Here is a 24810-nt window from a genome sequence, read left to right as displayed (position 1 = left end):
ACAATCAGAAATGGAAAAAATGAGGAAAATTTGTTGGTCATTATAGTTATTCTTCAAAATAGATGAGTTCTTGTAACATAATTGTTACAAAATTTTGTTACTTGATGAATTATAATCTTTTGGAGCACTACCAACTTTTTTACAGACGCCCAGATTTATAATCTAATAAATTATGTGATCGAGTATTCGGCGAAGTCGACGTGGATTAAGATTTGAGATGATTAATATGAAAACACATAATGTGCAGCTAATACTTTTAACAGATAGAGGTTAAAACTGTTCAACAACCTTTACTTTATAACCTCTACTTTTTAAAACTCAACCATCCATTAAATTATCTATTAATAAATTTGCTAACTAAATCATCTACCAGTCTAAGAAAATGAAGTTTTAAATACTATTACATAATTATAATCAGAGGCGGAATTAAAACTTATACTTTGAAATGGCCAAAACAAATCACCATCTCTAGTCAAGTTGGGATAACTTTAGAGAATTCTTTTCCCTTAAAAAATGCTCAAAAGTTTAATTATTTGAACGAATTAATTACTTTTAATCGTATATAGCTATAAAGTTTTTGTAAATTGTGATATAGGATGGGCCGAATGTTTCTGGATCAAGATTTACTTAGGTATTCCATTGCATAATACAGTATGTATTATTGACGACTAGATTGGTGCCCGCGTAATGCAGCGGTGGTAACGGCAACGGTAATGGTATGGTTATTAATGTAAAAGTAATTTCATTGCGGTCGGAGATGTGATGAATTGTTGTGTGGGGTATGAAAGGTGAGGAGGAGGAAGAATTCTGAGTTAGGGTTTTTGCTATGTGTTTTTGCGTGAGAAAGATAGAGGTTGAATTTTTTTTAAAGGCATTTTAGTCACAGTCTATAAAATAAAAATAAAAATGTATTAAGATGAAGGGTAAATATGTCATTTCAGGTTGTTAAATTTAAGGAGGGGGAGATGAAGTTTGTTTTATAAAAAAGTATAGATATAGATATATTTAGGATGAGTCATATGACCCTCTCAACGTCTTTAGCGGCTCCGCCACTAATTACAATAATAATAATAATAATAATAATAATAATAATAATTTTGCTAATTAAATTTCGAGCTTAATGAACTTTTCCTAATAAATTATGATAATATACATTAAATACAGTATAAATTATTCATAACTAATGTTTTATTAACAAATTTATTAGTTAGTATATGTAATTTATCGTTATACCCCTTTGCAAGGTTACAACGAGATACTAATAAAAGTACTTAACATCCAAAAATTATTTAATCCTGATGTAATATGTTAGTTCAAGGTTCGTTGAACAAACTAAACGTTAATATGAATGAAAAAAAAAGGCAGCTAAAATTCAAACTTTTTTTTAAGCACATGTTATATCTGTTAAAATATTATTTTGATATTATATATATATATATGGTTACCATAGTCAAAAGAAAAAATTAATTTAAAGATTAAATCTTGATCATTAAAAATATAAAGGTAATTAATCTAAGCCATTAAAATAAAAAGTCAAATTTTGTAAATATAGAAACATGGTTAAGTTAAATACATACAATCACTACATATGCATGCTACATAGTCTGTGAATTCATAGAAACGTAAAAGTCAAATTCATATTTTACTTAAATATGAAAATTATATTTTGGCTTACAAATAGAATTGCAAAAACGCGTATACACAGACAAAGGCAACGTAAATATATTGGTTGTCAATTAGCTATCTAATAAAAAAAATATAATTAATGATAATTATGTAATTAATTCCCATTAAGTTATATAAATAATTTTACACTATAAAAGCACCATATCCTTCTCATTCGAATTCGAATGAAACATTTTTTGAACAAAAAGATGAATAATTTTACAACAAACAATATGAAGAATGTAATGTAGTTTTACATTCATATTATATATTATATATATAGGTTTTAGGTAATATAAAACAAGTATTAAAGTAAAACAAATAAAACAATAGGTTTTTCTTCACTGAAGATCACCGTGCAGCATGAAAATCATTGTGCATCAATTGCTTCGTGAATCTTCGTGCATCAATTTAACCATGATCCAAGGGTCAAGATCATGTCTTATTTGTTTTACTTTAATACTTGTTTTACAATACCCAACCCCTATATATATTATATATATATATATATATATATATATTGTTGGTAGAGCTAAGAGAAAAAAATAAAAACAACTTTAAATCTTAACCATTTAAATTCAAAGTTAAATTAATCTTGGCCATTGAAACTAAATAGTTAGATATGGAAACTAATTTATTCTATTTAATTCTATGCATTAACTTTTATTTATAAGCTAAACAACACTTCTATATGTCAATACAAAATTAATATATGAACTCCATTATATTAAACGTAGTAATGATGCCCCATCAAAATAATACCGTTAACCTGTCAATAAAGAAATCACAATACAATTCCTAAATTTGTAAACATGTCTAAAGTAAGTATGGTTATCGCCTACAACAAACTAATACTCCACATATTAGTCTACAACAGACTAATACTCCACAAACTTCTACACAAACCCATTTTGACCCAAAAATTCATTTCCGCATATTAACAACTAGTAAAACTAATCACAAACACTAAACATTTTTTAAAAAAAAAGTTTCAAAAGTTCCAGAGCAAGTTTACCACGAAACGGGTCATTTTACCCAAGTTGACACATTACAAAAGACGACTTTCAAAATTGAAAATTTCGGCATGACCCATTCGTAAAATCATTATCCAAACCTGTTACGGATTATGAGTTTCTCCAAAACACTTTTAAACAAAATCAATACATTACAACTACAAAACGACCCATTGAAAATACCCAAAACTCGAGTATAACACTAGATATCATAATAATTTTTCAAAAAGACATAACAAGAGTACAATGAGCCGATAGTTCGAAGGGGTCACTATGGGTCCTATTACCAATACCATTATCCGCATTTAACCAAAGCAACCTATATCCATTAAGCATCTTTAACTTCAATCTTTACATTACTTACCTTTCTTCCGCATCCGGGACAACCTATAAAAAGGGTAAACAACTAAAAGAATAAGCTAAACGCTTAGTGAATGCATACACATATAATCATAAACAAGTTACCATACAAAAGTGCATCAATTATAGCCTATCAATTGATAGGCATCTCATCCATATCATTCATAATACTAGTAGGACTTTACCCACCTACTAGTTGTAATCAACAATTTGGCTAGTAGGAATTTACCTACCTACTAGCTCTCATAAACAATTTGGCTAGTAAGAATTTACCCACCTACTAGCTCACAAAATCAATTTGGCTAGTATGAATTTACCCACCTACTAGCTCACACAATCATTTTCAACATGGCCATGGATATTTTGGTTAGTAGGAATTTATCCACCTACTAGCTCTTACATACAACATGACTAGTAGGAATTTACCCACCTACTAGTTCTTACAAACAATCAACTATGGGTCATAGGAATTTACCCACCTATGACCTCAATAACCAGAATATGATTATACGCATATACACTCACCTTATTTGCGACCACAATTGCAAGATGACCATAAAACAACGTATTTGCAATCAACCTATCAATTCACATTAAAAACACACATATGGTCATTCATCACGTATAAGGTCACCTAGCCATAATCACTAGCATTCCAACACCTAACCCATCATTTACACTTTTATATTAATCTTGGGTTAGTTCACATAACATGTATCTCTTATATCATTTTCATATGGCCAGCTCACTTTCATACAAAAAGTACCATTTTCATCATTTGACCAAGCTGCCTTCAAACGAGTGTAACTCAAGTTCTACTTACTCTTTTAACATGATTCCAGTGGCCAAATTTACATGACACAATACCTACCTTTTATCTTTAGTGACCAATACGTGAATTGTCCTTCAAAGGTGACTTCTGGTCGTTTTAAAAACAAAAACTGTTGTTGTTAAACAACTTTGACCTTACTGACTTCAAATGACCATAAATTGAGTTCTACACAATATTGTGACCTCATTCCAGTGGCCACTTCTACTTAACACATTTTAGCACATTTTATCTTCAGTGACCAACACAAGATTTGACCCATATACGTGAGTTTTACTCGTTTTAAAAACTGACACAGAATCATTTTTGCTGAAAGATCTGCATGACGCTACTGAATTCAAAAATTCATAACTGGAGTTCTACTTCGTATTTTTAACTTATTCCAGTGGCAAAATTTTTTTTAACACACTTAGGTACATTTTCTTTTTAGGACTCAACAAGTGAAAACTCTGTCATGAGGGTGTTTAACTAGTTTCAAACTCACAGACAGATCTGTCCAACTTTGTTATCACTAATACTCATCAAAATCTAACATGCACCCTACTAAAAAAAAGCCCTAAATTGATTTGATTACAATAATCCTAACTTGTATTATAGAAATTAACTCATATATATGAAAACCCCCAAATTTCCCAATTTATATACTCAAGAACCCTAATAAAAATATAATACTAGAATTAAGAACAATACCTCAATTTGCAATTATAAATGGTGATTTCTAATTCATGCAAGCCAATTAACCTTTCTTCTTAATTCCCTTTATAATTTTCAGATTTAACCTCCCTCTTAATCTCAAGAATCAAGTAGAAGATGATGACTATTATTATTATTATCATTTCTTGGGGAATTATTTGATTTAAATGAGAATTATTATACAATGACATAGAAGAAGATTAGAAGAAGAAATTGGAAGAATGATGAAGAAGAAGTTGTTTGAAGGAAAAGGAGAATGATTCACAAGGTGAAGATGGCTGGACATCCTTTCTACATGCCACGTCTCATAATATTTTTGGTGGGTAAAATACCCGCTATCCACTAAAGTTCCAACTAAATTAAACCCGCATCTAAAAATAAAATATCAGGAAATTATTTTAATGTTAAAACTATAATAAAGGTTTATTTTCTTTACTTTAAAATTTCGGGATGTTACACAATTCTTGCCAAATTTATATTTACCAAATAAATCTTAAACTTTTATTAAACTTAAAAAACACAATACAACTAAATAAAACATTACATTTATTTAAAACATAAAACACACAAATACTTATAAATAAAGAAAAAGAGTACTAAACATCGATATCTATGTCTAGATTTCCCACGTGCTCGGTAATATCACGACGTAACATGTAATGCGTCTCTTCGTTACGTAAGTGATAGAGAAAATTAGGGTCGGTAACACGACGATCGTTTGGAGGATCCCTGATGTACACCGATGATATCACGTTGTCGTCGTCCTTGAGGATCATCTTATGTAAAATAACACACGCATACATCGTGTTAACGATCTTTTCTTTGTTCCTCATCCGTGTCGGTCGTCCGATGATAGCTCACTTGTTCTTCAGAAGCCCGAATACTCGCTCAAGGTCTTTTCTCGCGGACTCTTGGAGTTTTTTCATAACCTTCTCATTATGAGCGACCGGGTATGCATACGCTTCAACAAAACAAGACCAAGGTGGGTAAATACCATCCCCAAGATAGTATCATCTACTGTAATGACGGCTATTTACAGTAAACCCGTACTCAGGAAACTTCCCATTCACTTCGGGAATAAACAATGGCGATTGTTTCAACACATTATCATTGTTTGACCCTACAACACCGAAATACGCATGCTAAAACCATAAATCATAGGAAGCAACAGCCTCAAGTATTATAGTCGGGGCGTTCATGATCACCCATGTGGTATTGCCCACCCAAACTATGTGGGCAATTTCTCCAAGTCCAATGGGTACAGTCGATGCTACCGATCATGCCAAAAAATGATGTCTAGCTTCATGCGCCTCGTATAAATACGCAACATCGTGGCTAGTCAGAGAATGCAAATACTCTTCACCATAAAGATGCTTTATGGCGATGCAAAAGTTGTATAGACACTCACGTGCAGTTCTAGTAGGGAACGACAACCCCTTATGATAGTTATCGGCGAGGTTGCCGTACGCTAGTTGCGCACGTGCACTTTTGAATTGGCGAGAACCCTCTGATACCCGCCACATTCACTGAATCCCGAAAACCATGGAAATGATGCAGTGATATCTTGTATGATTTTCAGAAACAACCGCCTCGATATACGATATCTCGTACGGAAAACATCGTCCTCAAACATCGGCTCATCTACAAAGTACAAGGACATCAATCTCTCATGAGTCGTGTGCCCATCTCTCCAAATAAATCGTCGTGTGTTTGCAGAAGAAGAAGATGGAGTGTCTTCTTCTAAGGCTGCAAGAGCAACAAAAGCCAACAACCTGAAGCCGCCAGAAGAAGACGACGATGACGAGAAATCAGAAGTTCTGAATCCAGGGATTATTGTTTTGGGTAGTTGTTTGTCGTCAGACATTTTGGCTAGTGAAATTTGATAATATGAGAGTATGTTTGTTGTTTGATAGTATGTTTGTTTTTTGGTTGTTTGATTAATGTTTGTGTATGTATATAGAAGTTGGAAAAAAGAATAAGAAAAAAAAATCACAATCGCTCCCAACGTTCATATTTTGCTAAAAACAAAAAGAAAACGGTAAAAAAAAAAAGCTCCCAACATTCACCGGCATCGACCAAAACTAGCCGATCCAACTTGCCGATGTACATGTTATAGCCTTGCCAAAGAGACGATGTTAGCCGATCCATTTTACCGATAAAACTTGTCGGGTATACTCTTGCCCCTAAATAAATAAATATCTCGTTTTCATTTGTAGGGGTGACAAAATGTAGTTTGTACGTACGTAAACAGAAAGAGAGAAAAGAAAAGAAAAAAGTGACATTTGAATGAACGAATGACACTCACTCACATTGGAATTGAAAAAACGAATAACCGAAATTACAGCACTTCCTTCTCTCTCGCTCAATCCTCTCTATTATTATTTTAATTTTAAATTTTTTTTTTTTTTTTGTCAATGGTGAATCACAACAACAACAACTACTATAATAACTATCATTATTAACAATTTCCACGCATTGTCACCTATACATTCCATCTGTATCTGTCTCTATATCTATATTCATCACTCACTCCCTCTCTCTGGTAATTAATTCATTATTTCCTCTCAATTAAAACCCTATATAATCATTACATTTACATTTTCAATTATTATCCCATTTCATTTATTATTCAGATCTATAAAAAATTGATAATTTCTTCCTATTTTTATGTATTTTTTAATTTAATCCTTATTAGGTTTTTAATATTTTAAATTTAATCAATATATTAACTTCTGGTAATAACTGTAGGTTGATCTGAATTGCATTATTCAACTGCAAAAAAAGTACTATACTTCACTAGTTTTCGTTTCGGTATATAATTATATCGATTTTAGGACTTAGAGTTCAGAATTTGATGATATAGTGAACTTTAGTTGAAAATATGAGGTGAAATTGAAACTTAGGAATCTGCATATTTGGATATGAGAAGACGGTGGTTAAAGAAACTTTGTTTAGTTTTCGGGCCTAGGCTGCCAAGGATATGGTTAATTCTATGCGGAGTTAGCGTTTTTGTACTTATAGTGTTGTCGAGATCGTTTAGTTCTAGTACGTATAGCTCTGTCCCATTGACTGACAAGGTAGATATGTATGCGAATTATCGGAGATTAAAGGAGCAGGCAGTGAATGATTATCTTGATTTGACTAGTTTGTCGTTAGGCGTTAGTAATTTGAAGGAGCTTAGTGTTTGTGGAAAGGAAAGAGAGCATTATGTTCCTTGTTATAATGTTTCTGCAAATATGTTAGCTGGGTTAAGTAACGGTGACGAGTTTGATCGGTATTGTCAAATATCGAAAGGTGAACCATACTGCTTGGTTCGTCCTCCGAAAGATTATAAAACGCCCCTGAGTTGGCCGGTTGGTAGAGATGTCATATGGAATGAGAATGTCAAGATTACCAAAGACCAGTTCCTTTCTTCTGGAAGCATGACGAAAAGGTATTTCTTTTTTAACGTGAAGATGGATGAAAACCATATATTCAATATCAACACGTTAGCAATATATGCCTTTTTTAAAAAAATCCGTCACAAACAAGCTAGTTTGAAATATCGATTAGTTCTCTCAACATTTGAGCTTGAACCCTGAAGGATGTAAAGGAAGCTCCCACTTAAATCTGTTAACTAGACTAATACTCGCTTTGCATTAGATCTTTTGAAATTAATTATAGCCCTTTTGATATTCACCACTCAATCTGCTCCTAGGTTAATGCTAATGGAAGAGAACCAAATTTCTTTCCACTCAGATGATGGATTGATGTTTGATGGCGTCAAAGATTATTCTCACCAGGTAGCGGAGATGATAGGACTTGGGAGCGATGTGGAATTTCATCAAGCTGGTGTAAGTGTTACCTTGTAATGTATAACCTTTCTTGACTGGTTATTTTGACTTCAACGGTGGAAGCTGATCTTCATAGCAAGTGCATTTGTAATTAGCAGTATACTAAAACTCTTTTTGGGTGAGACAGTTAGTTATTTGTGTACTGAGTGTCTGAGTCCACGTCTGATTCATATTTAATCTTGTCATCAGGTGCGGACAGTACTGGATGTTGGTTGTGGGTTTGGTAGCTTTGGGGCTCATTTGCTCTCCCTGAAACTTATGACAGTTTGTATGGCGGCATATGAGTTAACTGGTAGCCAAGTTCAGATATCCCTTGAAAGAGGTCTTCCAGCAATAATTGGCAACTTCAATTCTAACCAGCTTCCGTTTCCATCCTTATCATATGATATGATTCACTGTGCAGAGTGTGGTATTCTATGGGATGACAAAGGTACTATATTCTGTTATGTTATCTATTTTCCGGCATTTTACATGTTAGTTGTTTGGAAAATTGACCTCTTGCTGCAGCATAGGTGTAGATGTAAAAGTTGTCTTCTATCTGAAGGATTTTTTTTACTAGTTATGGTGGTTATGACAGTTCCTCCCATTCTTAATATCAAAGTTTCTCTATCTAAATCCTCCATATTAGGTGATACTTACATATAGAAAGTAGAAAGATCCATACCCAGTGTACAACTTTTAAAAATATAATTTCCTTTTCTCTAACAGTGATTTTCATCAAATCAGATGGATTGTTACTTATTGAAGCTGACCGAATACTCAAGCCTGGAGGCTACTTTGTTTTACATGGAAGTTCATTAAGTACAAAGAAGGGAAGCATGGCCAGCCCTATTGAAGAATTTGCCCAGAAAATTTGTTGGACGTTTATAGCCCAGCAAGAAGAAACTTTCATCTGGCAGAAAACCATTGATTCCCAGTGTTATGCATCAAGGTGAGGCTGTTAGTGGGATATGTATTTTGGTAACTTTCTCTATAGTTTATCATGAAGGGTGTTGTCTTAAACAATGTTATCAGGCTCTTCAATATGTAAAGTCCCAGGATGGTGGCACTTTAAACTCATCTATGTTATGTTTAAAAGGTCAAATGGGTAAATTTTGAACTAAAACACGAACTTGTCAAACAGGTCAAATGTCTCCCAAATCTGTATTCACAATGCATATAACCTCTCAAATAGTTTATTACATATCATTTAATCATTTTATGTACGGTAATCAAGAAAATAAGAGATAGAAAAGTGCTCCCTGGACAGACTGAACCAGCCCCTTTTGACCAGAACTACTTTTACACGTACTGATTAGTGATTACCCATTCCACATGGTCCGTTCATCTTACAACTTTAATTCTTTCTACTATTGCAGTACGCTGTCTATAGTGTACCTTTCCCCTTCTGTTAAATTAGGTAGACATTCTGAATTAAAAAAAAAAACCTAATATCTTGTTTTTTTCTTAAATGTAGCATGCAGGGTGCTATTCCCCCTTGTAGAGATGAAAGGGAGGAAATTCAGTCCTATTATCAGCCACTTGCGTCTTGTGTGGGAGGGACTACCAGCAAACGCTGGGTTCCCATCCAAAATAGGTCTTCCAGTTTCCACATTACCCCTGCTGAGCTTGAAATTTATGGAAAGTTGTTGTTATTGTGCTCATACTCTTCTATTTCAAGTTTCATCACACCAGCAAACAAATTTTACCCAAGATATTGAACTAGTTTATATACATCTGTCACTGCAGGAATTCGGCAGGATGATTTCTACGAAGACTTAGAGTCTTCATTATCAGCTTTAAGAAACTACTGGTCTTTGCTTACACCCTTGATTTTTTCTGATCATCCTAAAAGGCCAGGTGATGAAGATCCATTACCTCCTTATAATATGATAAGGAATGTGATGGACATGAATGCACGTTATGGTGGTCTGAATGCTGCATTTCTGGAAGAAGGAAAAGCAGTGTGGGTGATGAATGTCGTGCCTATTAGAGCTCGTAATACCCTCCCAATAATACTCAATCAGGGTTTTGCGGGTGTTTTGCATGACTGGTAAGTAGTTGGCTTCTTATTCGTTTTTACATGTTATTGTTTCCATGGGTCCAACCCTAATCCAATGAGCCATTTCTTTAGGGGTCTCATTATGAGTGGGTGATGATGATTTTGTGAAGGGTCAAAGTGGGTAATGTTTCTGCTAAAGCTGAAACAGGGTTGGCCAGATTGACCCGTGACCATTGGTTTGGCCAATTTTAAAACAACTAATGTGTTTGTTATGGTTACAAAACTGTAATCTTTTTTAGACTTGTGGTGAGTTTCTTATAAAAAAATTCATTTGTTTCTCAAGATTTTACTTCTGAAGTTTTGAACATAAATTTCGATATTTGGGAGGTATATCTGAGGTGAGAATTTTCTGTAAAGATTTCTGACAACATATGTTGTATGAGTTTGTGCATCTAACTCTAAGTTTACGTAACATAATTAAAGCCATTAACTCCTACAATTATATGTACTTAAATCGAGACAATGTCGAGGATTAAAGCATTTCTTAATAGACATGTGTCAATTTGCTTAAGGAATTATATATATGATAAAGTGCCATTAAAATCTTCTAGATGGCTTTCCATCTTCCGATGATCTGTATATATAGTGTAAGATGTTTTGATTGATTCCATGTGATCTAAAATTTTCACATATTAATGGTATTAAATTCATAATTCCTTTCTAAGTATAGTGTATAATGGATGATGTTCAATTTGCTTATGTGCATTGTTTCAAGTGTAGGTGTGAACCATTTCCCACGTATCCACGGACATATGACATGCTTCATGCAAATGGGCTCCTTTCAGACCTTATATCTGAGCAATGCAGCATCACAAACTTACTTTTGGAGATGGATCGTATTCTACGCCCTGAGGTACACTTGGTCAATTAGGCCATTTTTTTATTCAACGCCATCGTTTTGTCTTGAATGGTGTGATTAAAAAGAAGAAGACATCTGTGGGCCTGTTTATATAGATAATTAAGATAGGGCCCAGTAAATAAAAACATAGAAACGGAGATAATGATTTGATTTAGAGGTGGGCATTTGACCCATTTACTTATTAATAGGTTGACTCGGGTTATGTTTTAAGTTTTAACTATAACAGATCAAGCAGGTAAATAAATAGAATAACTACAAAGGAAACTGTTCACATGTTTTAACTATAACAGATCAAGCTTCCTAAATCACTATATTGTAAATAAACACATGCTCTTTACTTTATATTCATGTTTGACTCTTATTGTTTATAGAAAACCTTATAAATTTGACAAAAGTGTTTCGCATCATTCCAACCCTCTCCAACCCTAATGAAAAATTAATACTTTACTCAAGTCTCCCATTTTGCTACCATGTGTATTTTCTAGTTTTTGTTTCTTGCTTTGGGATTTCGTTCCATGATCTTGACTTGGTCATTCTTTGATGGTTTGTAGCTGAAAAACACAATAGCCTTGACATGTTCCTTTGTATAACTTGTCCAAGCATAATTGTGCTATTTCATATTAATGCTACTTCCTCTTGCACTTTGGATACTGGAACTTAAAATGCTGTTTCTTCCAGGGATGGGTTGTTCTTTCAGATGAAGTAGGATCAATAGAAAAGGCACGCATGATTGCTACACAAATACGATGGGAAGCAAGGGTCATTGATCTTGAAAATGGTAGTGACCAGAGAATACTCGTCTGCCAAAAGCCTTTTGTAAGAAAATGAATCCTGCAGTGAGTCATGATCCAACATGTATGGAATCTTTCCATGTTATACAACTCTGGTTAGTACATACCTTGCATAACATACTTTGCTAGATATAAACATAGAGGTTGCAATTTCGACCCATTTACATATGAATGAATTGGTTTGGGTTATGTTTTATCTCCAACGGGTCAAATATGTAAAATCAGCTTAAAAGGGACAGAAAAACCTCTTAAAATCATTTTATTGTTGTACAATAATTATAATTTCTTTTAATCATATGACACTTAATATTTTGTAAAATATATGTAAAACTCTGGGCAAAAGTGTTTCGAGTCAACCGAACTAACTCATACTATGTCAAACTACCAGTTTTGACCTGAGCTGTTGTGACCTTCTATCCAGCCTGCCCTGCCCTGTCCATTATGTCCCCTATAAGTTATTCACTTGTAATGCATGATTCTTAACATTCTGTATCAGGAACAAGCCAGGTGAGCAGCTCCACAATTTTTTTGGCTTGCCATATGGTAGATAAAAAAGAAGCCTGAGATTGAAGCATGCTGTAGATTAGAGAAAGTTTTGCTGCCAGTCTTTGAGTGCTTTTTATTGTCTTTTTAAAAAAGGAATTGTAGTAATTCATTCATCCCAATTTGTTTGTCTTATTCCATCTCTTTTTCTTGATCAATTTTGTAACACGAATTACATTTTGTATCAAACATCATTATTTGAGTGAATACACACGACAAGTCAAGTCATGTTCCGACGTCAGAGTGTTACATTGGACCTTTTGATACGACGGCATAGTTAAAAGTAACTCAAAGTGACCATTGAACTTTTTCTCTTTGTTGATCTGTCATATAATTCGATAAATTTCGGTTTCAAATACATACAAATTATAGAAACTTCTGTTGCAGATACATATGTCAAATATATGTGATATTGAATCAATGGTTTACTTTGTATGGACGACTGGACGAGTGTCTTAGTCAGAGGGTTAAATAATCTCATGATGCTACAATATTCGTTTGATGTTATACTACGTATAGCAAGACGGAGTAACTACTTTAAGACCTGGCTTTTCGTGGCAACGCGCCGTTTTGAATGAAAGTGAAGGTATGATAATGAGTATATAATATGATTTATAAAATAATTTTATTCTTTTAAACTAAAAAAAGGAAAGAAAGTGCAAAGAGTCCCGACAGAATGGCATCCGTAGTTCCAAAAACGACCACAAGATTTGCAAGATATTCTCCTTAAATTCTTCGAACCCAATCCGACGGTCCAGATTACACCCTTCTTTCTCCTAACCTAATAACCTATCTTAATCTTAATATTTGCTGTAAATCTAAATATCAATCAAATTTTAACAAATTAATAATTAGTTTGTAGGCAGAGTATACGTACGTACGTGAAGGCCATCAAGAATTAAAGAAGAAAATTAACGACAATGTCCAACGAAAAAGATAGAGAAAACCATGTTTACATGGCTAAGCTCGCCGAACAAGCCGAACGTTATGAAGGTATATACATTCATATTATATACATTAATACATATCAGTTTTCATTTATAGATGTTCCTTATTATGATGATGTGTAAAGATAGATATATGTGTTTTCAACGTAAATCTTGTGTGTATTAATTATCGTTCTAATGTATGGATGTTAATCAAACTTAAGAATATATGATCAGGAGGACGTAACCAGAAAATATTCATATGTAAAATTAGTATCTAAACTTAATTTTTGCATTATTATGTGTATATATCGTACTGATCGCGATTAAAAATTTGTGTGCTTTAAGCGCATGCAGTATTGTGATGTGATCGTACGAGATGGATCTTCAATTCTTTCGTTAGATCAATTAAATTTGCATCTATACATATTACTCTACAAATGTCGTGTGTCCGTGTATATATATGATAAATTTGTGTTGATGAAATAAACTACAGAGGGTTTCTTTACAAAAAAAAAAAAATGATTTTCTGCGTGCGCGTGCAATATCCCTTTATAAATGGCTATTAACATATGTAGAAATTATGTCCAAGATGAATTTAACGTTGGTTTAATTTTAGTTTTTCAATGTACGTTGAGTCTTTTGAAGTACTAATTATTCTGAATGATGTAAACTTGTTGACGGTAAATATATATGTATTGCAGAGATGGTTGAAAGTATGAAAAGTGTTGCAAAACTAGATGTGGAACTTACTGTTGAAGAGCGCAACCTGCTTTCAGTCGGTTACAAGAATGTCATTGGTGCAAGGAGGGCATCTTGGCGTATTATGTCATCCATTGAACAGAAGGAGGAATCAAAAGCAAACGAGAGCAATGTTAACCTGATCAAGGGCTATCGCAAAAAGGTTGAGGATGAGCTTGCCAAAATTTGCAGTGACATTCTCGATATCATAGATAAGCATTTGATACCCTCTTCTGGCTCAGGGGAAGCCACTGTTTTCTACTACAAGATGTGAGTCAATGTTGACTTATCAGACTATTGTATATGAAGTGTTTGATGATAGTTGTCCATCTAGCTATTTGATTTCATGTTCTACTTTGTTTTTATCATGTTTTGATTCATGTGGATCCAGGAAAGGTGACTACTTCCGTTACTTGGCTGAGTTCAAGACCGACCAGGAAAGGAAGGACGCTGCTGAACAGTCCCTTAAGGGCTATGAGGCATGTTTTCTTTTTCTACTCCAAAACAGATGCAGTTTATCTCTTGTGATGAAGAAATTAAGTTATTTTAGAAGTATAAATTTCATCAAATTTATGGGTATAAAGTGGTTAAAAAAAGTCGTTAACAGTCAAATAGGTTGCACGGGTCGGATGGGTTGTAAATCAACCAAAGTGTTTTCAAAGTGCATTGAACCTCATTAATGGTCTGTTAAATGGAGTTAGATCCTTGTTATAGTTAATGAATATAGCTTTTTTAAGTGACATATACTGCATTTTTTATTTTTAAAAATCAAAACAAGAGAACACCCTTTATTCGACATTTGTGTATTGTTATTTTGCTGTAGGCTGCTTCTGCTGCTGCAAATACAGAGCTTCCTTCAACCCACCCAATTCGTCTTGGCCTAGCTCTCAATTTCTCAGTGTTCTACTATGAAATTATGAATTCTCCTGAGAGGTGAACTTTATCACTTTATAGAAAATATTCTTCCTTATGAAATAACTGTCCATGAAGTCGACTCTCAACTGTTTTGTGTATCATTGCAGGGCCTGCCATTTGGCTAAACAAGCTTTTGATGAGGCAATTGCCGAGTTGGACTCCTTAAGTGAAGAATCCTACAAGGATAGCACTTTGATCATGCAGCTCTTGAGAGATAACCTCACTTTGTGGACCTCTGATTTACCTGAGGATGGAGGTACTCCATTCCCTTCTCCGTTATTTTATAGTTATATTGCATATATCATCTATTCTGTTCATTTACTGTTTCATTGAAGATTACCGTATTAATTGAAACAAAAGTGCAAATTTGATTCGGGATGCAAAAGAAATAGCTAACAATGAACTGAATTAATGTGCCTTAGCTAGGCTTGGTGCAGCTTTTCCAAAAATATGCGCGTAATAATGAAGAGATGCATGGTTGGAAAAATCGCGAATAAGTAGCCTGAATTAATGATATCTAAAACTAGACTTCTAGTTACAGATTCAAATTAGCACACTGTGTCACTTATATTTGTATATGTACTTCATCACGCATAAACAATAATACTAATAAAATAAATTATGTGTATATTCAGGTGACGATAGCCAGCCCAAGGGCGAAGAATCCAAATCAGCTGAATCCGAGGTCTGCACAACACTTTAGTTTGCTTGTCTAGACAACTAATTATGAGTATTATAGATACAAAATGGGTAATCCAACAGGTGAAAAGGGGTAAAATTATTATGGATTGAAACGGGTCAGGGTGACTAGATATTCATTTCGTCCACAATCTATGAATTTTAGAATATGCTTAGTGAGAAATATGATTAGAAAAGTTACATTATTTGAATAATAGTCTGCTTTTTAAATCAAAAGAGCTGGGAGCTTTTACACACTAAAAATACATGTTCAGAAACTATTGACCCGTCTGAACCATTTGAGCAGTAATTTTTAAACTAAACATGTTTATTCTACTTATTTGACGGGTTAGATATCGAACATAACATGAAGCAACTCATTCAAAAGTAAGTGGGTCGAAATATGTCACTTCAATCAGCTCATAATAAAATCAACTTTTTTGCAGGAGAAGCAGCAGTAATGGGAGGTAAAGATCAAGCCGACGGCAAGCAGTAGCCATAGTGCTTTTACCAGCTTGTTTACACAGCATTCTTGCTGGAAAAACTTAGTATCTTTTTAAACAAAAGGAAACAAACTATTATCTTGTTTTGGGTCATCAAAGCTTCTACAATATTAACATTTTTTATCCATATTGCTGCCTGGTCTTTGGATCTTGTTTGAGTTTCTTTTTGTTGATCTCATAAGAGCTTTAGCCATTTTTTGTTGATCTACAGTGGTTATTTTGGACTATGAAAGCCATGTTGCTTGTGTTTTACTCTTCCTAATTTATATTTTTAATCTTTAGTTAAGGTTGATGTTTTAGACAACTCTGTCGCCGGTTAATGTTTATATTTTATTGATACTGAACAATAGATTTATCAGAAAACAGAACTGCGAGTAATCCTGATATAAGTTGCGAGTATTAATCAACAACATAGCCGATTTATAATGTATTTTTGCTAATTATAACGATTAGGGCTATGGTTAACACGTAGAAAATTATTGTACATAAAAATATCTCCTACTTCACCTAAGAATCAAAGTAGACTACTCTCCCAATTTTAAGGAACATGTAACATGAATGTAAATGTTCATACACTTCCCAAAAGACTACAAGTCTACAAGTATATCACTAAATTTCTTATAAGGAGGTAAATGTGCATACACTGGATTTCTCATGTGAAAATTTTGTACGGCACATATGATTATTATTGATCAGCATCGAGTTTCACGTATTTTTGTCGAAAGAAAATTGTAAAACAAGTATAACTGGTGTTCCTAACACCGGGTCTTGTCATTTCATCAAAAGTTGGTGTTGCCATTTTGGTAACAACGGATGACACGTACGCATAGACCATTGTTACCAACATCCGCCTTTGATGAAATGGCTAAGCCCGGCATTAGAAATGCCAGATATACTGTTTTACACTCTTTGACAGAAATATGTGAAACACCATACATACGTGCCGTACAAATCTTTCCATGTCATTCATATCATTCTTGAATTTTCTATCTTTGCAAGCACATTCTTTCACTTTTTTCACTTTCTTATGAGTATATAATTTGTAGGTTCTGTAACATAACAATACGTGCTTCGACAACTTAAACTTACCATCAACCACTTAAGTGGGGGTTCAATGGTAAAAAATTGGTCTCTGCCGGAGGTTCCAAGTTCAAATCCTATAAGCAAAAGATACGCCCCTTGTGAGTTGTGATCACAGAATTTCACCGGCGATGATTCCGGCCTATCGCAAATTGGGTGGTTGCCCACGGATTAGTCTCGAAGTTTCGTTTATGATTGAAGAAGAAAAAAATTTCTTCATTCTTCCACGATACATCCCATTTAAAAAGGGATCATACATTTTAACTAGGCAAATTTTGTTTTTAGGCTCAGTATTACATAATTTTACTAGGAAATTATTTTTGTTTTTAGTCTCAGCATTATACAATTTAGTTTTTGTTTCAAGTATATTTAGAGAAACGCTCGCAAAATGGATTGGATTTGGATACCTAAATTAAGAAAAGAAAACCTGAAACCTACCATCCAACTCTAAAACCTCATATACATATAACTTGACGATCACATCTTAAACTTTTAAACCTCCACTACCTTGTCCACATTTTAGTTACTACGTTATCGAAGGTCGGGATATCTTTGAAAGCTCAGACGGAGAGAGACCCGATATGATATATATTACCATCGGTTGTCCCTGATCTGCAAGGTTTAGCCAATGATAAATCTAACATGCGCTAGTGTTTCTGTTCAAAATTTGAATAAAAATGGGTGGCAAACTCAACATATTTAATGACTCATGTTTTATGTATTAAGTTCGTAAATGATCATCTGTTCTCTCATTTTTCATGCAAGAAATACCTAATCACCCGAGACAATGAGACATACACAAATAACATGCTCATCATTTCCAGTATAACGAAAAATCTAGTTATAGTGTATGTGGATTTACCATTCAGGACACATTTTATATCGAGTTTGACCCACATTATTTTTTGGTTGAAGGTAATAAAACCAAACAACTCCTTCCAGGACTCTTTTCACCAACAGAAGATGTTAGAAGTAAAAACTATTTGTGAAACTGGTTCAAATAAACATTTAATTTAAGTTGTGTAACATGAATCATTTGGTTTTGATTTGTACATTTAACATGGTTACTTCTAGTCTTGTCCAACGCAGTTGTTGTAGATTAATCGTAAACATAGATACCCATCCGATTGGCATGTGATTTTGTATATAAATTTCGCACATTATTGCGAGATGGAAGAGAAAAAAAAACCTCCCTAAGAAATTATAAACTACAATTCTGATTCGATTTCATCATTAACATAGCCCTAATATTTTATTTCCAAAATGCCTGCCATGTATACTAAAGAATAACTAAAATACCCTTCAAACTGAATTACTGAAAAGAGATTACTGTGAACCACAAGCATCAATGATTCATAGCAATGACAGACATCAGAAACATCTTGCACCATCCTATTAAATCAGATTTCTATCACCCTACGATTATTTTGCATAACTCCAATCAACCTCATGGTGCCACTTGATAAGCACGAGGATATACAAGAAACTAGGGGCAGAAAAATCTACAATCTTGATTAGAGTCAATACTACCAAAAAAGTTGAGCAAAAAACCAAGTAATTTACACTGGTTTGAAGGTCTCACCAGCCGGCCTATAGAAGTGCAGATTAGGGAACTCTGCAAACTGCAAAAAATATACTTCGCAAGTGTCATGGTGCCAAAATGCAACAGACGCCAAACCCCATCATACCATATCTGCACCACATTTTTCACAAACCTATTACAGTCAAATGATCGTATATAAGATCGTGCACTTTATATCAAACATGTGAAAGAAAGACAAACAGAATTACCAAATACCTAATGTTTACTTTTTTATTGTACTAACGACTTGCTAACACGAAAAATCAGAAGACCTTGTTGCATCTTATCTTGAAAAGTTGAAAGGAACTAATTAGGGTCATGGTACGATAAACAAGTAACCAAACTGCAGAAGGATGAGAGCCATTATTGAAGCTTATGGCTATATGTATACATAAAACCACCACCAACCCAACCCGAAGATAAATAACCTCCCCAGAGCCCATAATGAGACGTGATCAAATAAATTATTGAAATAGCTTACGAATGTGCTTTGATTGTTTAAATAAAATCAGATAATAAGATGTTTTGGCATTTAGCAACTGCTTGTTGTTTAAAAAGTAGAGACTGCTAGTGAAATGGAAGAAATGTATCTCAACTAAAGCCAAGGATATATAAGCAACGCTATTTAACTTCCATTAAGAACCAATTATTGTGGCAATAATATACTGACTAGTTACAGAACACAAACCCAAACACCCCCTTATAATAGAGAGAACACATGTCTTTTCTAAAGTGGAAAATGTAGCAAATTTGATAATAATCTGACAAGTATTAATAGATTTGCTATAAGAAAAAGAGAAGAAAACAGAACAGAAAATTAATCAAGTTAATGGGTCAAATCGGGTTGTGTTTTATCTCTAAAAGGTCTCAAAAGTAACTTGAAAATTTTCTTAAAAAGGGACACTTCAGCCAAAAGTCAACCTTGGGGTATTCTTAAATGATAACAACTCTGACATCTTTTTCAAAGATAAAATAAAATGATTATTATCGAATTTCTGTAGTTCATGACTTTATGTAATCATATTAGACACATGCCTAATTTTAAAAAATTTAAGAAAATGTGGACAAACGTGTTCCGGCCCAACCCAACAAACAAAGCACAAATTTTTTGCCTCTCTACAAATCACATTATACTTCTACAGAACAAAAGGTGGGCACCTTACATTTCAGCGTATAGATGTAATGGGGCCTCTCTCGTGCAAAAACACCTCTTATGCATACTCGGTACTGAACTCTAGGTTGAATAAAATCTCTCGGCGATTCTCTGAACCCAATCGGATATTGAATTCTTTTGCCAACAATCCCACTTTGTCATTAGTTTCATAATCCATCTCCCGTACACAACGTCTGCGAACCTTTTTCAGTATCTCCTTTGTTGGTCGAAATCCTGAAACCACCTGCATCCAGTACAAAATTTCTAACTTTAGACCACAAATTGATTTGCATAAATCATTAATCAATCATAAAGGATGGCCATATTTATTTTGACATGCCATTACCATGTCGTTGATTGAAGACAATGCGCCTTTTGTATCTCGTTTGGTGAGATGAGCATCGACTAAAAGAGCATAAGTATTTGTATTAGGCTTTACATCCAAGCTTACCATATGCTCAAACACTTTGACTGCTTCATCTCTCTGAAAAAACAGAACATCATTTACTTGTTTGATAACTAGTGCGAAAATTAATATGATTTCAGGAAAAATTTAACATTTGAATAAATGATTTTACGTTAGAAATACACTCATAAAGAAAAAAATATTGGCGAGCAAGAAATCAAAATTTGCATGAAATGCATAATAGTAACCTTATGGAGCTTCCCAAACGCACACAAGAGAGCGTTATATGAATGGACATCAGGAGTCAACCCAAAGCTTGACTCCATGGCGCTGAATGTTTGATAGGCTCGATCAACATCCCAAATATTTGCACAACCTAAAATAACACAGTTAACCGCAGCAACAGACTTGTATGGAGGATCGGCACGACTCAAATTCTCCAGTTGGTAATAAACCTGAATGAAATTAAAAACATCAACTCAGTAACAAATCGTTTAAATATTATGAACAAATAGCATAAAAATGTAACCAACATTGATCCAACTTATTTTTTTGGGAGACCAACAATGTCCACTCCATAGATAAACTGATTGAGTAATTTGAAAACAAGTAATGGTTTTCCAATGTCAGGGGAAGAGACAATATACAAATATAATAAAAAAGATGATTCTAGATGAGTAGGTTACCTTAATAGGCAATTAACATGGCTCGAACAAAGATAAAGTATAAAAAACATTAAATGAAATACATACTGAATCTAAGGTTGTGAATCCGTTCTTCGAGCAGGCCATAACCAACGGATATAATGTGGTGAATGGAGAGAACATATCCTCTTCAACTTCTTTAGCCGAACCTTTATATGCAGTCTCAAATTCATGCAAAGTACTGAAAGCCTTCTGTAAATTCCCAAATGAGGAATAGGCAAATATTTTTGCAATATAAGATTCTGGACTCGGGACTTTCTTTTGGCGTAAAGATCGTTTAAGGACTGCCCACGCGCCATCCAAAAGTTTAGAGTTGTAGTTTCTACCAGCAGTTGTTAGTGCATTAACTACTAGCCCTTCATCTACAGAAAGCAACACGGGTGGTCTGGCAATTTCTCCGCGAGCAATCCATTTTGCAATGAACTCAAGACCATAAAATGCTAATTCACTATTATCTGATTGAATTGCAACATCAACGATGTCATTGCATAAGTTCCAGGGTGGACATAAGGCTTTGTTTTGATCCATTTTCTGGCAGGCATAGGCAATATAAGAAGCTTAAATTGATTAATCAATGTCTACAACATGGTAAAGATGAAAAATGAAGCTTCTGAGTAACGGGTCAAAACGACAATTTTTGTACGTGCTGAGATGTATATATTTGTGTTATTTTTATAGATATGATGTAGAAGGTTTTATTCGTTAAAATTAAAAGTTGGGTTAATCTTCACCCGTTTGGCACATTCCCTTTTATGCAAAAAAAAATTCACGTGTTATAGATAGAAAATAAATTGAATCAACCCATTCCGAAGTAAATGGTTCAACATTGACGTCTCAATAATACAATAGAAATAAAAAGGAAGAAGAACCCAATATACCTTGCATCTCTCTATTATGGATAATAGTGTATCCAGTCTTCCCTGCCTACCACAGCACCTCACACACTCAGAGAATACTTCTGCCGACAACATATAGCCTGAGTTCAAGGTCAAGTCAATGTACTTCAATGCTGCATCAACCTGATTTTGCTCTAGCAACATCCGCACAACCAAGTGATAAGACTCGTCATCAGGCAAGGCACCCTTTGATTCCTTTCCAGTCTGGATCATCCTAATACACAGAATATAGATCCATTTATCATGTAGTCAATGGTTTGAAAGAAAATCCATCAGTCTTTCTGTATAGTGCAGAAATGCCAGGAAGTCTCGATAAACATCACCTAAAATCTCACTTAATCACTGAAAACGTATTAACTTGTCTACCTCTCAGATTTTGAAACAGAACACCGAATAGCAACAATAAGGTGAACTATTATTTCAAAGCATAATCACTTATGGTTTCCATCAAAACTTAGACATATTAATATTGAAATAAGTTCACATAGCAGCTTTCTGATATCCAAGCCACTTCAGCACAAAAAACTAAGTATCTAAAATAGTTGTCCATTCTATAATCTGTTCCAAGTTAAATCTTATAGTAAAATTTTCATCTAACGATGTAACTATTATTATTATGCTATGGGTTTAACATCACTTCAATTCCCACCTACAATGATTATAGTACCTTTATATGTACCTATTTATTTTTCCTCAAAACTATTTGCTTTTCCCACAAGTACCTCATCCAGTCATCCGCATTACAATAAACGAGAAATGCTACACATTTCTAGAAAAAAAAAAAAAATATATGCATGTCATGAAATCTTAATATTGCAACTTATACATCCAGTTATATATAATTCCATTCATATGTTAACAAAATCCCTCATTTCCACATCGCCCTCTCATATTGTGGCCCAACCAATAAACCTAGCGTCACCAATGAACTTCCGTTAATCAGGTTCCTCATTGAGATTGAACCCGGGAAACTTCCAAAAGGCTCGTCTCCATAACCAACCCGGCTACTCACCAGAGACAAATGCCTCATTTCACAATCAAATTTATAGCCTTTATCTAAGTCAAATAAATTATACACTAAAATCACACTTATAACACGCCTAACGCATAAAATGCTTAACACGCGGATTCCACACTTTCACCCAAGGCGTACTTTTGCACAAACTTATAGGTATCTCTATCATTTTGCATAAATTACACACTAACTTCATATAAAAAATACTAAGATTACAAAATAACAAAAATAAAACATACGAAATGCAAGTAAAACAAAAAAAAAAAAAAAAACTAACCGATCTATCAACTTAACAGAAGCTTCAGACTCTTTGGCTTGGTACATAGCCTTAAGCACCAAGTTAAACGACGCCGTATTCGGTACAATATTATAATCATCCATTTGTGAAACCAAACCCAACAAATCACCAGCTGAAACCCCCATCATTAGATTAGCCCTTAAATAATGATTAAACAAACCAACATCAGGTTTATTAGGCTTCCCATTATAATCCAAACACCTAATCCATTTCTCAAACAACATTTTTATATCACCCCATTTGTGTGACGTCATCCAGTCAGCAAACACATTCGACATTGAGTCACGATCAAGGGTTTTCGATAAAGCTTCAAACTTTGATGATGGGCTTATCTGGGAAAACCCTAATGGGATTAAAGATTGTGAATTGAGTATGTTTGGATGTGGGTTTCGCCAGTTTTCGTTGTAAAGTGGACTTCCGGTGGCCGGACTTGGTGGTAACGGCGACGGTGGCGGTGGTGGTGGGTGATCGGCGAGCTGGGGTTGTTGTGAAAGGAAAGAGTAGGTGGTTATGAATCTGGGGTTTAGGGTTTTGGATAGTGGTTTGAATTTGCGTGTTAAGATCGCCATTGATGCCATTTTTGCAAGATTTTTTGTGTGTGTGTGATGAGAGTAGTGTTGAGTGATGTGGGTTTGTTATTAGGGTTTTGTATTCATTTTGTTTGTGAAAAGAGAGGGTGGAAATGGTATGGTTGGGAGAACATTGAGGGGTGGTTTTGAAACTGTTTTGAAGCTAAAGTAGTATGGAGTATACTATAAGAGCAATCACAATGGACTAGTTCTCGCTAGTCCTTGGCTCGTTCTTGGTTGGAGGACGAGTGCACACCACTAGGTGTGACTCGTCCTTGGTTAATCCCCCCAGGGACGAATGAAACCTTCATTTTTTTATTTTTTTTATTTTCCTTTGGTTAGATAGAAGTGTAAAGTGAAATAAATGGTGGGTCCTAGACTAGTCCTGGCATTGTGAGTGTTTTGGGGGATTAGTCATTGGTTAGTCCTTGAACTGATGTGGAGCTGATGTGGTGCTGACAGGGACTAGTTCTTGGAAAATGAGTGTCTACGACTGTGAATGCTCTAATATACATGGAAATTGAAGGGTAGTTTTTGATTTTTTTTGAAGTTGGAGGGTGATTTTGAATATGCTTTGAAGTTGAAGCATGGTATGAAAATGTTTTGATAGATAGAAGGTAGTCTCTCAAACAAAAACACGAAGGTGCGTTTGGTTTGACGGAATGTTTTTGATTTTTTGAGAATTCAAGTGACGGAAAGAATGAAATTCCTTCATCC

The 24810-nt window shown here is 34.3% G+C and overlaps 3 protein-coding genes across 6 annotated transcripts; 2 read left to right on the top strand and 1 right to left on the bottom strand.

Annotated features, from left to right (window-relative positions):
• The first annotated feature begins 7041 nt into the window (after positions 1-7041).
• Positions 7042-12863, top strand: LOC122585202 (probable methyltransferase PMT5). The gene is made up of 10 exons (XM_043757312.1): positions 7042-7102; positions 7309-7993; positions 8258-8393; positions 8583-8823; positions 9120-9324; positions 9850-10013; positions 10122-10425; positions 11155-11287; positions 11972-12179; positions 12581-12863. The coding sequence occupies exons 2-9, from the start codon at positions 7482-7484 to the stop codon at positions 12119-12121; spliced, it is 1845 nt and encodes a 614-aa protein (XP_043613247.1). The 5' UTR covers positions 7042-7102; positions 7309-7481; the 3' UTR covers positions 12122-12179; positions 12581-12863.
• Positions 12864-13415: 552 nt separating this feature from the next.
• Positions 13416-16578, top strand: LOC122608689 (14-3-3-like protein GF14 iota). Its single transcript, XM_043781783.1, has 7 exons — positions 13416-13620; positions 14258-14564; positions 14686-14773; positions 15118-15227; positions 15317-15465; positions 15845-15894; positions 16334-16578. Exons 1-7 carry the CDS (start codon positions 13548-13550, stop codon positions 16346-16348), a joined length of 792 nt encoding a protein of 263 aa, XP_043637718.1. The 5' UTR covers positions 13416-13547; the 3' UTR covers positions 16349-16578.
• A 2179-nt stretch (positions 16579-18757) lies between these two features.
• LOC122585269 (pentatricopeptide repeat-containing protein At1g26460, mitochondrial) lies at positions 18758-24138 on the bottom strand. Of its 4 annotated transcripts, none has more exons than XR_006321680.1 (7): positions 23504-24138; positions 22194-22425; positions 21364-21846; positions 20860-21066; positions 20552-20689; positions 20211-20449; positions 18758-19185 (listed from the first exon to the last, which is right to left on the bottom strand). XR_006321680.1 is itself a non-coding variant. In XM_043757389.1 (7 exons), exons 1-6 carry the CDS (start codon positions 24100-24102, stop codon positions 20264-20266), a joined length of 1845 nt encoding a protein of 614 aa, XP_043613324.1. In that variant the 5' UTR covers positions 24103-24138; the 3' UTR covers positions 18758-19185; positions 20216-20263. The 4 variants fall into 4 exon arrangements, 2 of the variants coding, with proteins under 2 accessions (XP_043613324.1, XP_043613323.1); XR_006321679.1 differs by having other exon boundaries at positions 18758-19163; XM_043757389.1 differs by having other exon boundaries at positions 20216-20449.
• Between the last annotated feature and the right edge of the window lie 672 nt (positions 24139-24810).

This window comes from Erigeron canadensis, chromosome 1 (genome assembly GCF_010389155.1).
Source record: "Erigeron canadensis isolate Cc75 chromosome 1, C_canadensis_v1, whole genome shotgun sequence".
Lineage (NCBI taxonomy): Eukaryota > Viridiplantae > Streptophyta > Magnoliopsida > Asterales > Asteraceae > Erigeron > Erigeron canadensis.
This window is presented reverse-complemented; position numbering and strand designations above follow the sequence as displayed.